Here is a 14,086-nt window from a genome sequence, read left to right on the forward strand (position 1 = left end):
TAATATTTATTCAAAGGCATCAGAGGGGCCTCTGTTGTGAGTTCTAATGAATAAAACACGATGTTTATCCTTCCTGTTTAACGTTAAGTCCCCGTGAACAGTCACAGGGACCAAGAGAATATTTACTTGCACCAGTACACTGGGGAGTTAGATTATCTGCTGGCGGCTTTGTAGTTTTCTGAAGCTTCCCCGTGTGACATGTTCCATTGAGAGCGTTCTTATTTACTCTGCAGCCCTTAGAGTATCACCCTCCTTATTGTTTGTTCTTATGTGCCACCACTCCTGAGGAATGAGGAACACTGTCGCAGCACAGATGAAGACGTCTCCAGCACAGATCCACATTAAACCAGTCCTGCCTGTGGAGGGATTCAAGATTCGTAGCATCTTAAATAATAAGATTTGTATTGATTTGTTTACCTCTTCCCTTACTTATATGTCGATCATCTTGAATTCACACAGAGCAATAAAATTGCCTTTTTTAAAAAAAAAACACTGCAAACAGCATGAAGTACCCATATATGCCAAAAGGTGGCGACATTGGGTTTCCAAACGCGGTCATTCTGTCAGACCCGGCGCTGCTCCCCTCACTCACGGTCTGCGTCCCGCTTTGTCTTTACTCGCTTTTTAATCTCATTTGGCGTCACAATCATATACTATATATAATATTGCGAGTACGCATGTACGCAGTGCGCAGGGGAAATCATTAAAAAGTGTTGATGTCATTAATTTGGAGCTGTTTTGCTTGGACCTATTAAAACGGTTTACGATATGGAATTATGCAGAGCCACTAATGAAAATTGCAATAACAGGAACACAGAACAAATGACAGTGTGTTACTGATTCGTTCACAATTTCTACGGGGGAATCGTGTTTAAAGATTACCCAGTTTTCTCCACGATCACATATATTTGTCTTTTATTTATCAAGGCAAGAAGAAGAGAATAAAAGATCGTGTTAATCTGCCGCCGGGTTTGGCCACTTCAGAAAACTTTGGGTTCCGGACTGTTATGTTAATTAGGTCCCCCTCGCTGCGCTCCTGATTGGCTGAGCCTCGGTCAATTTCATATTTCTGTCCTGTGACGTCAGCGCGCCTATAAAAACTAAGCAATGCTTTTTAACTCGTCCGTTGACCGAGCCTTAAAAAAATCGATCAATCCCTGGATGGAGTTTTTTTTCACCCCCGTCTCTTTTCATTCTCCATAAAGCAACTATTTGCACGGGACGCGTCCGCGAACCTCCTGAATTTGGCGCACTAATCCTAAAAGGAGCCATGAAGTGTTAAATGGTAGAAACAGAGAGAGTCGCGCTCAGACACCAGCACGCAGGGAGAGAGGGAGGAAACTGCGCTCCTCTGAGCAACACAGGCTGAAGAAAAAAAAACAACTTATCGACTCACGAAACCAAAAGCTGCGCTGCGCAATTAGTGCGAGCAAAGCCACCTTTTCCTTCGGTTTTGAAGAAAATAAGTAAAGAAATCAAGCTGGCTCAGTGCGTGTCTCAGCAGCCCACTTTGACAGGTGCTCCTCACCCCCTTTGGAGGACTGTCAACAGCAAGAGGATGGCATCAGAGCTGGCAATGAGCAACTCCGACCTGCCCACCAGTCCCCTGGCCATGGAATATGTTAATGACTTCGATCTGATGAAGTTTGAAGTGAAAAAGGAGCCGGTGGAGCCCGATCGCAGCATCAACCAGTGCAGTCGCGTGGTCGCCGGGGGATCCCTATCTTCTACCCCGATGAGCACGCCTTGCAGCTCGGTTCCCCCCTCTCCAAGCTTCTCGGCACCGAGTCCGGGATCAGGGAGCGAGCAGAAGGCTCACTTGGAGGATTTCTACTGGATGACCGGATACCAACAGCAGTTGAACCCCGAGGCTCTGGGCTTTAGCCCGGAGGACGCAGTAGAGGCGCTGATCAGCAGCAGTCACCAGCTCCAGACCTTCGATGGCTATACCAGGGGGCAGCAGTACGGCAGCGCAGCCGGGGCAGGAGGCGCCATGGCGGGGGAGGAGATGGGGTCAGCAGCCGCCGTGGTGTCCGCGGTGATCGCTGCAGCCGCAGCTCAGAACGGGGCTCCCCACCACCACCACCACCACCATCACCACCACCACACAGGGGCACACCATCCCTCCTCCGGGTCGCAGTCCGGCGGCGGCGCGGGGGGGAACCACCAGCACTTGCGCTTGGAAGATCGGTTCTCGGACGAACAGCTGGTGACCATGTCGGTGCGCGAGTTGAATCGGCAACTCCGGGGGGTCAGCAAAGAAGAAGTGATCCGTCTGAAACAGAAGAGGAGGACACTTAAGAACAGAGGCTATGCCCAGTCCTGCCGGTACAAGCGGGTCCAGCAGCGGCACCTTCTAGAGGGCGAGAAGACGCAACTCATACAGCAGGTGGATCACCTCAAGCAGGAGATCTCCCGGTTGGCCCGGGAGAGGGACGCCTACAAGGAGAAATACGAGAAGCTGATCAGCACCGGCTTCAGAGAAAACGGAGGATCCAGCAGCGACAACAACCCGTCGTCCCCGGAGTTTTTCATGTGAGTTTCGGCGTTGAAAACTTTTTGTAACGGAGAGAAATCTGGAAAAAAAAGATTTGCGTGCGTTAGTGATCGAAGCTTTGGTTACGGGAAGAATAACAGCTTTTATTTGATGTGTTTAGAACTGTAAGTAGTTTCGGCTTCCGGAACAGGTTTGCTTTTATTATCCTAGTGCGTAAAAGCGAATTTTTATACGACTGAAAAATGCGATTCGGTAAATATTAAGGCCTTTTAGATCCATTCATAATAATGTTTAAACACATAAAATGCTTTACACATGGCTGCATCAGGTCGCCCTGCAAAGCCCTTCGTCCCGTCCAGTAACTGCAAATTCATTCATTTGCTCCTTTATTATAAAAGTTTTTTTTGTAATGGATTTATTATTATTTTTTTATGTTTTTGGTTTTGGTTAAATATAATCATTTAATTAAATCATCGCTGTGATTTAAAAAAATATATCATCCATCATATTTGTCTCGTGAAAATGATTTCAAGTTCATGTTTGTGGAATTTGATCTCAGCTATGTGAAGCCATGCATGCTGGTCATGTACAAAAATGGTTTTTAAGCATTTCTTTTCTTTTCTTTTACATATTGTAAAACTTGTGTACACACACACACACACACACACACACACACACACACACACACACTCACACACACACACACACACGGACAACAAAACAGGGGGAAACTGTGGCTTTCATTCATTTCCAAAAGTTCCCATGAGTGTGCCATAATCAGCCTGGCTCTTCCCTGGCAGTCTGCAAACAGTCTTCAGTGAGAGTGAAAAGCATCGGGACAATCTGTAGGAACATTTTTGTTCACAGAATAATCCGATCAACAAGTGGAACTTTACAATAAAATAAAGCTTCAAAGCGAACCAGTGAAAGTTCTGTCTTGACGCTTAATTGTTGCACCAAATCTCGCTGATGTCAGTAGCTAATGTGCTTTCCTTCTTTTATTGAACCGAATTCGGTTTACACATGAACCCTATGGGTGCTACTCTCTAAACGACCTGTAAACTTTTAACATTACCCCGTTATCGTAAAGAAATTAAAGTAATTCAAGCAAAAACCGTGAAGTCATAAATTTTTTGTGATGCTTCTGTACAGTAAATGTGTTTTCTGGGCAGAACAGTCAGCCAGCAGACAGCGCTCCTTCTTTGGAATTGATCCCAGTCATTAATAAACCCTCCTGAGTGGAAGACATCTATTCTGCCATTTCTTCTTTTATTTAATTCTCTTGTCTTTAGTTGTGCCTGTTGTTTGTCCCCTTTCTGATTCGTAATTTTAAAAGATTCAAATATTGCAGCAACAATTTTAAAAAGACGCGGAGGAGGAAAAAGATCCAGTTAGAATTGAAGCGCGATATTGCGCAAAAGGCGCGTGGAAATCAAGGCCGGTTCTGAGTTGACAAGTATTTTACATTTCATTTGCAGCTTTTCCCGCTAATTTTCATTCACTAATATATGGAAAACATTTTCCCCAAAATCTATCACAAACATCGCCTCTCTTTCTTGGAGAAAAGAGCGCGCATCTTCACCTTTCGCGTTAATAAAGGAGGAAACGTTTAAAAATAGCAGTTCAGTTTCAAATACGTTGGCCTGAGAGCCTTGTAATTGTCTCACAGATGCCCCAGAAAAGAGCAAGTTAATGATTGATTTTAGAGTAAACTTGCACTTTTTACTGTCCACCTGTTGAACATGTGTGTGGACATTCTGATTGAAAATCGACCTGAAACGGTGCGTGCGCGCGCATGTGTGTGTGGGTGAGAGAGTGCGCGCGACAACACACGTTCTTTCCTAAATATAAATATGAGGCCGCATTTGTGGACAAATATGTTCAAACTCCGGTTTGAAATAACGCGACGCATCCGCGGGAGGCCCGCGTCAGCGACGCGGTGAAATCCGACTAATCCCTAAAAAGACCCGTTTCTCCTGACACATTTCCTGCTGTCTGAGGAAATTTTGCAGACCGCAGCGGTCAGCTGAGTGTGGAGAACGTTTGACTGACATGTGACACAGCGACGCCGATAAAGCAGCGGGAGCCAATCGCGGCAATTTGGCTCTGCGGTGAGTGACAGCTGCTGCGGCGGAGTCGCTCCCGCAGAGTCCGTCCCGCAGGCAGAGGGACAAATGCATTTGCACCGTGTCCGGACCGAGGCTGCAAAGCCAGGACAATGCAAAACCTGACGCGTGTCTGCGCGCGTGTGAGTGAGGGTCACTATCTCCTGACTGCAGGGAGGAGTTTGTGTAGCTTTCTTTAAAGGAATTTGAACAGCTGAGGGGAAACTGCTGCAGTGATGGCACGTCAGAAGAATTACAATCTGTTGATGGACAATCTGTCGTGTCTCACCTGGGCAGCAGGCAGACATGCATGAGAGAGAGAGAAAGAGAAGGGGAGAGAGAGGGGTGGAAAGAGAGAGGGGGAGCGATACAGGGAGAGATAGAGAGAGAGGGGGGAAAGAGAGAGAGAGAGATGCTCTCATGCCTGCAGGAATGATTTTCTCTGTGATTTAAGGTGAGGGAGAGAGGAGGAGAGGGAGATGCTGGCTGTCTTCCTGCTCCTTTCAGATGATAAATGATCAGATATGTGTCCTAGCTGAGAGGAGAGGGCCTTTTAGTGAGCATGTGTCCACTAATTTATGGCCCTCCTATCTGATTAGGTCAATATAGTGTGCTATTTAATTACATTTGTGTTATAACCCACAACTGGAGACGCTATTCTTCTTTCTTCTGTGCGGCAGGGAGGATTTGTTAGGCTCTTTTATTTCCTGCCGCCTGAACGTCATCAGCCAAACCTGCTCTGCGCCGTCTCAGGGGTCACGCTGGAGGGTTCCAGTGTTTGCGTGTCATTCAAGAGGGGTGGAAGTGGAAAATCGCTGATCGTCATAGAGGCGTGGAACGTGTGTGGGACGCGTTTTTGTCGCTCATTTCTTGTCACCGTGCCTGCGTTTGTGTGTATGTGTGTGTGGGTGGGTGTGTGTGTGTGGGTGTGTTGACTTCTAGGTGCACCAAAGGGCAGGAGGATTCAATGGCACTGATTCACTTCCTGTGTTGAAGGAGGACAGAACACACAGGAAATAATAGTTGTATGAGCCAGTACTTCTTCTTCTCTTCTCAGCACTCAAGATTTTGCATTTCTCTCTTTTGTTTTTGCTTCTCTTTACTTTTTTAAAGCCTAACCATGCGATGTCCCTCCGCAAAACACGCACAGACGCACATGCACGCTGGCCGTTATTAATCTTATCAGTATGAAGTGTAATTCTATTCTCCCTCGCAGTGTATTGACTGCTGCAGTGTGATCATTTGCAGCCTGTCCAATGATTAGGTTATTAAAGATAATGTAGTTGTCTTCTGTCATAATATTGGACTCCCTCTTTCAGGTCAACTATGGGATATCACTTTGAAATGTATCAGTATTGACAACTGAATCATCATCGTGTAGCACCCTTTAATGCCTCGGAATTAATAGGACTGAGGGACGTGCGCACTTTTTAGTGTCTATTTGCGTGAGTGCTCAATAACCAGCCGGCATTGTCTTTTATTTGACCTTGCTGCGGAGGCGCGAACGTGTTTTAACCGAGGGCATTAAATCTTTCGGAACGAGTCATTTTTCACGCTCAGCCTTTTATTTGTATTTTTTAAAGAAAAGCAAAACTTCACATATGTCATTATTCAGACAGACAGAATCGGACAGACAACCATTACGGGGGAGTGTCAGCATTTGGACTGAGACATGCTGTATGCATGTTTTTCTTTCCATTTCTTTAGCAGCCCTCCCGTTCAGTGCCCTGCTCTTTTATTATTCCTCCCTAAGTGTTGCTTTCCTCAGGACTGAGGGGGGAAAAAGGGATCCCGAAGGGTTAAAAACATATTTGCATTCAAAAGAGGAAACAATTTCAATCTCCTCCACTCAGTCTGCATCTGCATCACACCGCACCATAAACATTTACATTTAAAGTGATTTAAATCCGTTGCGTTTATGTTCCTCTGTGCTCCGTCCATCATGGTGACCTGCGCAGCCACAGCCCCCCTCCCTCCCTCTCCTCCTGTGTCCTGAGTTATGTGTCATTTATGGGAAACCCTAATAATTTAACTTGCCCCCCTCCCCTCCTGTCGTGGTCCTGTGTGTGTGAGGATGCAGCAGGTTCCTCTGAGAGTGCTGCATCTCTCCGCATCGGATTAGGTTTTTTTTTATTCTTTTCCCCAGCAGATCTGAGAGGAGACTAATGTGATTGTCTCAGTCCAGCCCCGTAGTCTCGTCTTAAACTGGGCTCTCTCCCTAAATGCTTGGGTGGGTGGGGGGGGGGGGGGTCTTTTAGATTTGTCCGGATTTGCACCTGCTTGTTGAAGGAGCTCTCTGCCGGACGCATAACTAAAGGGCGGCTGATGAAAGCTAATTATGATTTAATTAGCTGGGATCACGATATTCATGCTCACCGATGAACACAGAGCTGCATGGCACAGATGGGGGGGGGGGGGGGGGGTACAAACAAAAACCAAGCGCGTGTGAGTGAGCACGCATGCGATTGTGTGGTGCACATTTGGAGCCGAGCCCATGTTTTTTACCTGCATGTTAATGAAGGGAGGGAGGTGATTTACCCTTCTGCCTCTCTCTCTCTCTCTCTCTCTCTCTCTCTCTCTCTCTCTCTCTCGCTCGCTCTTTGTCAAACAGACATTGATCTCTTTGCCAAGCAAGGTGACCCACCTGGCTGTGCGGCTCTTCCAAAGTCTCTCCTTTCCCTTTCATTTGTACCTGGGAAAAGCCTTGACCCCACAGACTGCTGCCATGTAGCAGCAGCCTGCACGTGGAATTCACTTTTCCTGTATTGAGCTGTGTGTGTGTATATGTGTGTGTGTGTATGTGTCTGTCTGAGTGGGTATGTGTGTGTGTGTGGCCCGTGCATTTATTGACTTAAGTGCAGATTCTTCCCAGCACATTCTGGACAGTGTGTGTGTACGTGTGTGGGAGCGTGGCAGCTCTGACACTGGGATCGCCGGTGTGCTTGAATAGGTCAGAGTCCATTTGGCCCCAGCAGCCAATCAGCTCGCAGGGACACGAAAAGCTCTCATTGTTGCTCAAAGGGGGGTCGGGAGGATTTAATATTTGCTGTCCCTCTTCCGCATCAACTGGAAACATAGCCAGGATGATTAATTCTTCCGAATGGGAGTTTTAAACTCGGCCCTGACCTGTTCGAACGGCTCAACCTGTCAAAAAAAGCCGATTAGCCTCGATGCCTATTCTCGTGTGCACATTTGCAGCAGTTCAATCTAAACTAACTGAGCAGGTTTTAATTTGGGCCTGATTTTTATCTCTGTTGCTCGTCTTTAACTTTGTTTTACGCCTCAGTGTCTGGAATGCTGGCTGTGTTTCCTTCTACTTCAGCACATCCTCCTGCACTGAAGTGTGTTTGTTTGACATCATCATTATAAATCTGTTCCCATTTCAGTTCCCTTTTTTTTCCACTTTATTTTAGGACTTCAAGAAAATTCCTCCATCTGTGATAGAGCCGTGGCATCCTCATCTCACCACCTGGGACTCTGAGGTAACTTAAAAACACGTATTTTCCGCATGACGACACGTGCATTTTTTTTAAACGAGCAGCATTTTGCCTCTATTTCTTTTCTTCTTTTTTTTTAATTTTCCCCAAAACGGGGACATCGGTTGTGACCTCAAACATTAGTCTAGGACTGCAGTCAGGACAGCGGGGAGGCTTTCATTAACAACTGATATTATTTATCACCCGACCGATGATGGAGCGCCCTCTCCGTCGCTGCTGCGTGATGGGAGGCAGCTCTGTGACGGAGCGCTTTGATCGACGGGAGGGTGACGAGTGCAGCGCTCCAGGGATCAGACCAGAACCTCTGTCCTGACACCATGACCCCCTTCACTCTCTCTGCTCCCTCTGAGGAGGAAAAAAAAACACTCCTCATATATATAGTCTTTCATTTCTATCTGACATGCAGATGGTGGAGGGATGGAAGGATTCCTGTGAAGACTTTGTTTTGTTTTTTATGGGGCGGGGGGGTTCTTCTCTAGGGTGCTAGGGGGAAAGAATGACGGCAAAGTTATGGATGGAGTTAAGAGAGCAAACAAAGAGGGTTTGTACTCAAGCATGGACGCCAGGGTGAGGTGGCAGAAGGGAAAGGAGGACTCTGGGTGGTGGATGCAGACAGACAGACAGACAGGCAGGGTAACCAGAGGCAGAGAGTGACCTTCTCTGCTGCTGCTGCTGCAGGATCGAAGGCTTTATTTAAAGGCCTGGTCAATGCAGGGCGCTGCTGAGGTATCAGCCTCACAGCCAGGCGACTCATCACCACTGTAATACAACTCTCTTCACCCAACACCCCCCCCCACAACACACACACACACACACGCACACACTGGACAGGTCAGGTTTGATACAGTCAAGATGCTGGACAGACAAATTTACAGCATCAGCAGGGGCTAATTTTACTGTGCAGCAGACAGAATATTCTTCTTTTGCCATGTCCTCAGCATCTTTATTTTCCATTTTAGTTTAACTCCGTCATGTCAACTTTGAAAATCTCCACTAATTGTAAATAAATCGTCATTTTGAGCATAAAGCACTGAAGGTGAGGGAGGCAAGGGAGCTTAAAAACGATACGATGCAGACTTGAGGGCAGGTGAGTCTAGGAGAGAGAGAGAGCAGGTGTGTGTGTCTGTCTGTGTGTGTGTGTGTGTGTGTGTTGTTGCAGCATTAGGACACCTGCATGCTTCAGCGTTTTCTGGCTGTTCGGAGCTCTGAGGTCACAGGCAGGGGTGCGGAGCAGGCACAATTGAGGGAACCTCAGAGCCCCCATGCACCCACCACACCTCCGCGATCCTCCTGCGTGAGCCTCTCGCCACCGCTACCCCCACATTCTCTCAATGGGGAAGGAGAAGACGGGAGGCAGGGTGCCGTGGTGGCTGGCAGCAGGCAGGCAGGTCAGGGCTTTTGTAGACAAGAGGAGTTGGGGGGGGGGCAGCAAGAGCCTGAAGAATCAGCCTAAGCCTTAAACATAGGAGAATCTGCGCAGCGTTCAGAATTTCAGCTGAGCTTTCTCCTTCTGCAGTTGTAAAGATACACATACTGAACACAGAACAACTGAGTTTAGACTTGGGTTGTTTTTAAAAAACGCGTTGTGTTTTTTTGTAACTCTTGTAGGAACCAGAGAATAACTGCAGCCTAAAGCCAAACCTCCAAACATCAACCCGCTCTTCTTTTATGCTAATACAGTTTTCCCCGCTGTGATGTTTCAGTTGTTTAAGCCTGGATTGTGTTGTTTTATTGAAACATAATTAGCTGTAAAGCCTTTAAATATGAGTGAGACAGCCTCAGAGCGCCTGTTGTCCTCGGGTTGTGGCTGTGTGTTCACAGCACTGGGAGAAAAATCTGTGATCCCCCGCAGGTCAGTGTGATATAATGTATTCCCCTGAATCGCAGGAGCCGTCCGCCCAGGGCCTTCCTCCCGCTCGCGGCCTCCTTCTCCTTACACACAAACACACACTCCTTCCCCACACGTCACCATCGCCTCCTCTCTCTCCCCTGCGGTGGCTGTGCCATGCTAGCTGCTTAGCGTTGCACCCAGCGTCTAATTGAATTCAAACACGCCATCGTTAGTTCCTGATGCTTTAGCGATGTTAACACGGCACAATGCTAACAGTCCTCGGGACGCGTTTCAACACCCGCTCCACCAGAGAAAATTAGTTCTAAGCTCATTCTGGCAGCACATGATTTATTCAAAGTTCCAAACTGTGTCTGCTGTTAGCCCTGAAGCATCTTCTTTAAGATCCATGAGCAAATCTGCACTTCATACGCACATACACAGACACACACACACATACACAGACACACACACAGACACAGACATGCAGCACAAGCAGGTGAAGGATGCTTCTCCAGCTGTGCCTCCAGAGCATCTATTGTCCGTTGTATAAATGTGGAATGTTGGTCTCTCTGCATCCATATGGTTAGAAGAGCTGTCCATCCCCTCTTCCTGACAAGCTGACTTTTATCCCCCCGCCACTCAAACACTCAAACGCTCCGGGCTTTAATGGCGTATATTTCCTGGGCCTGAGATGCATCTTCTGCTTGTTAGCTTGATAAATAACTGAGCTGGAGAGAAACTGCTGAATTTTAGCTTTCAGCCTCTATTTTCTGTTGGATGACATTAACTTTAAGTGCTGAGAGGAAGCTAAATAATACAGACAAATAAAAAAGAGGTGCAGGAGCCACCCATTCCCAAGTATTAGCACGTTCACATGTGCAACCTGTAACGCACGCACACACTCGCACGCACGCACACACACACACACACCACACACACACACACACACACACAGGCTGACTTTTCACCTACTTCTTTTATTATATTAAAACCCTTCAATTACAGAATGTATGTGGAAGAACTCCATGAAAAACTTATTAAACTTATTATTAAACAAACTAATTTGCACCACAAGATGCATTTCTGCCACATATATTCTGATTTCAACATTTTGCTGACTGTTTTCTTCTCTTTAACACACACCCACGGACACACACACACATACAGCATTTTGTAAATCTGAGCCCAACGTGCCCAACGTGTCTTTACATTTCGCAAAATGCCTCCTTCGCATGACAGCAGCGCAAAGCACAGCAATAAATGTGTTTTACTGCGGCACATAAACAAAGACCACAACAACGTCCACAGGATACACCTCCAACGTGCAAAACCAAACCAGCTCCGACCAGTTGTGTGTAATTACACACACGCTCACCAACCCCTCCAGTGTACTGCACAGCACAATGGCTCTGGCTGAGACACCTCATATATTATTTTACCGTTGCATCGTGTGGTGAATAAAAAGGTCAGCGGTTGAGAACTGGGTCCATGTAACGATAATACGCATGAAGCGAGCGGCGCAGCTCCGTCAGTCAGCATCCTGCTGCTGCTGAACGCTGCGAGGAGGAAAGGCGCACTGTTGCAGACTGGCGCATTCTGCCTGCACAGTTTATGGGGAGAAACACAGCATGTTGACTTGGCCTATATTGGCCTTTGGCCTGCGCTGATAAATATAAAACACATCGTAGGCAGATTCAAAGTGACCCCTTTATTGCCTTTTCTATTTTCGTCAGCGCCCTCGTGCATTTGCATGCTGCAGATGTGGCGGGAGCGACGTGCCTCGCTGTTTCTCCAGGTTTTAATCTTGAGGGTGTATTTATCACGGGCTGTCTTGTTGTGGTCACGTGACCACACGAACCACCCGCAGCAATTAAGGCTGATAAATCACTCATTTACAGGAAGAGAGGGAGGGACAGAGCGTGTGGAGAGGAACCAAGACAATGATAAGAGGGAGCGAGCGGCGCAAATTAATTCACCCATATTTTAATGTTTGTTTGTTTTTTCGACTGTGTTGCGTTTAAGTGCTGCAGTACGAACTGGTTCCAGTCAGGCTCATTGACTCCTGCAGACAGCCACAAAGACAGATGGCAGTTGTTTGTGTGATTGTGACCCGACTGTTCCTATTTTATTTACCGGTGAAGGCTGTCGGCTGCTGAGCGCACACATTCTCCAGCAGACTCATTTATATCAAATGCTGGAAGCTCCTGCTGATTTCAGTCTTTAAACACGCGCTCCGAGCCCTGTTTGTGCTTCCTGGAGGCTGAGCTGCACGGAGCCTGTGCACGTTTGATCAGAATGTGTGTTTCGGCTGCGCTCTTATAAAGGCTGATAAAAGATTCATGACGCACACAAAAATACCAGTCAGGTGGAGCGCCACTGTCCATTTTTTTGTTTTCAGGAGCCTCACAAGACTGTCAGCAAATAACGGCTCCAGATTTAAACGCCACACCAATATCACCACTGACACCAGCGCGCGTGTGAGTTCGCCACAGTCCACCAGGGTCAGGATCTCACACGTCGGACGCAGCCATCTCACGGATAAAACCATCCTCCGTATGTGCGTTATTCACTTGAGCTGAAACTCGATCACGTGATGTCACATTTAAGCAGAGCACTTGCAGACGCTGCTGTTGCTGCCGTTGATAGATGGATCCCAGTGGTCCGTGTTGTTTATGTACGGTTTTATCTTGAGTGAATTAAAGTGCCTGTAAAATGTGGAATGTTATTAACGTCAGACCACCTGGGGTGAACATCTGCAGTTTCAGGCTGCAAACCTAACAAACATTACTCTTTCTCTGTCACACACACACACACACACACACACACACACACACACACACACACACACACAGCTCAGGGTGCATCTATCGTTCGCCCTTGTCTTATTGGCACATGTGCAGTTGGTTGCTTCTTCAGTGAGGTAAGCTGGTTATTAAAAATACCGCGGGGTCAAAGGTCAAGTACGGGTTCTGCTGTTCTGATCAGTCAAAGGTCAAAGGTCAGAGGCCGGGATGACCACGCGCGATGGTGCGCGCAGCTGCGTATGATTCATGTGCAGAATTCTGCTGAGGTTTGCAGGAAATCTTTGTATTTGTTTACTGCGTTTCTCACTCCGAGAGTAACGACTCTCCTTTGAATAATTAGATGTTCTTTTCATGTTCTATTAGGACTGTTTTTCATCGTGTCGCTGCTCGAGCACTATTTTTTCATCTTCAAAGTGAAAGTTAAAATAGGGCGATCATTGCAATTTAATTACGACAAATCCCTTTGTGAGTTTGCCCGTGTGTTTGTTTACATGCGCAGATTTGCCGGCTTCTGCAGATGTTGTGTATGTGTGTGTGTGTGTGCGTGTGATATTCAGTGAATGTGTTTGATTTCTTATGTTACTCTGTATATGTGTTTTTATTTATAGTGCATAAATGCATGTCTATATGCATACATGTGTGTTGATGAAGGTGCAGTGGGGATTATTTAAATAGATAAGATGGTGTTTTATTCCCAATCAGAGGAATTTCCTGTCGCATCGGAGTCTCTCCATAATAACCCAGAGCAGTGCTCCGCATCCCCCAGACACACACACACACACACACACATTCACTCACGCAGTATTGCAGACACTGCAATTTCTCTCACAAGGGTGTGAAGCTTTGATAAATGAAAATAAATACTTACTTCTTCACACAGGAAACAGAGAGGGGGAGAAGAAAATGGCAGAAAATGACAGCTTGATGCCTCAATGCTAACAGAAATACGACGAGGAAGCATCTTCTCGAAAGCCTCTCTCTCTCTGTGTGTGTGTGTGTGTGTGTATGCTTCAGATGGATAAAAACAACATGATTTAGAAGAAACACATTCTCCTCCCTCCATCTGTTTCTCTGACTGCAAGGTCATGTAGATGCCTCCACCGCCGCCGCCCCTCTTTCCCTTCACACCTTTGTTCTCCTCCTCTCTTCCGAGCCTCATTTTATCCAACGTTCCCAAACCTCCGACAGCTCCATAACTATAACTCTGTCCTCCCCTCTTCTTCTCATCCACAGCTAAATGACTCTGTCAGAAATAAAGAGCACTTATCTTATCTATTGCTTCCACTCGGCTGTCTCTGTCCCCATCCGCGTCACACACAAACGCGCACAAACTTCACGGACAAACACCAGCA

At 46.8% G+C, this 14,086-nt stretch overlaps 1 protein-coding gene across 2 annotated transcripts in view; it reads left to right on the plus strand.

The window, feature by feature from the left end:
• Window positions 1–1,115: 1,115 nt before the first annotated feature.
• Window positions 1,116–14,086, plus strand: part of LOC130536869 (transcription factor Maf) — a 33,550-nt gene continuing 20,579 nt past the window's right edge. Inside the window, exons 1-2 of one of the 2 annotated variants that reach the window (XM_057053095.1) lie at window positions 1,116–2,535; window positions 8,016–8,084. In XM_057053095.1, the coding sequence (XP_056909075.1) occupies window positions 1,559–2,535; window positions 8,016–8,043 (1,005 nt within the window). In that variant the 5' untranslated portion in view covers window positions 1,116–1,558 and the 3' untranslated portion in view covers window positions 8,044–8,084. The remainder of the gene's footprint in view (window positions 2,536–8,015; window positions 8,085–14,086) is intronic. The other variant, XM_057053094.1, reaches the window with a different exon arrangement.

The sequence above is a fragment of the Takifugu flavidus genome, chromosome 13, assembly GCF_003711565.1.
Source record: "Takifugu flavidus isolate HTHZ2018 chromosome 13, ASM371156v2, whole genome shotgun sequence".
Taxonomy (NCBI): domain Eukaryota; kingdom Metazoa; phylum Chordata; class Actinopteri; order Tetraodontiformes; family Tetraodontidae; genus Takifugu; species Takifugu flavidus.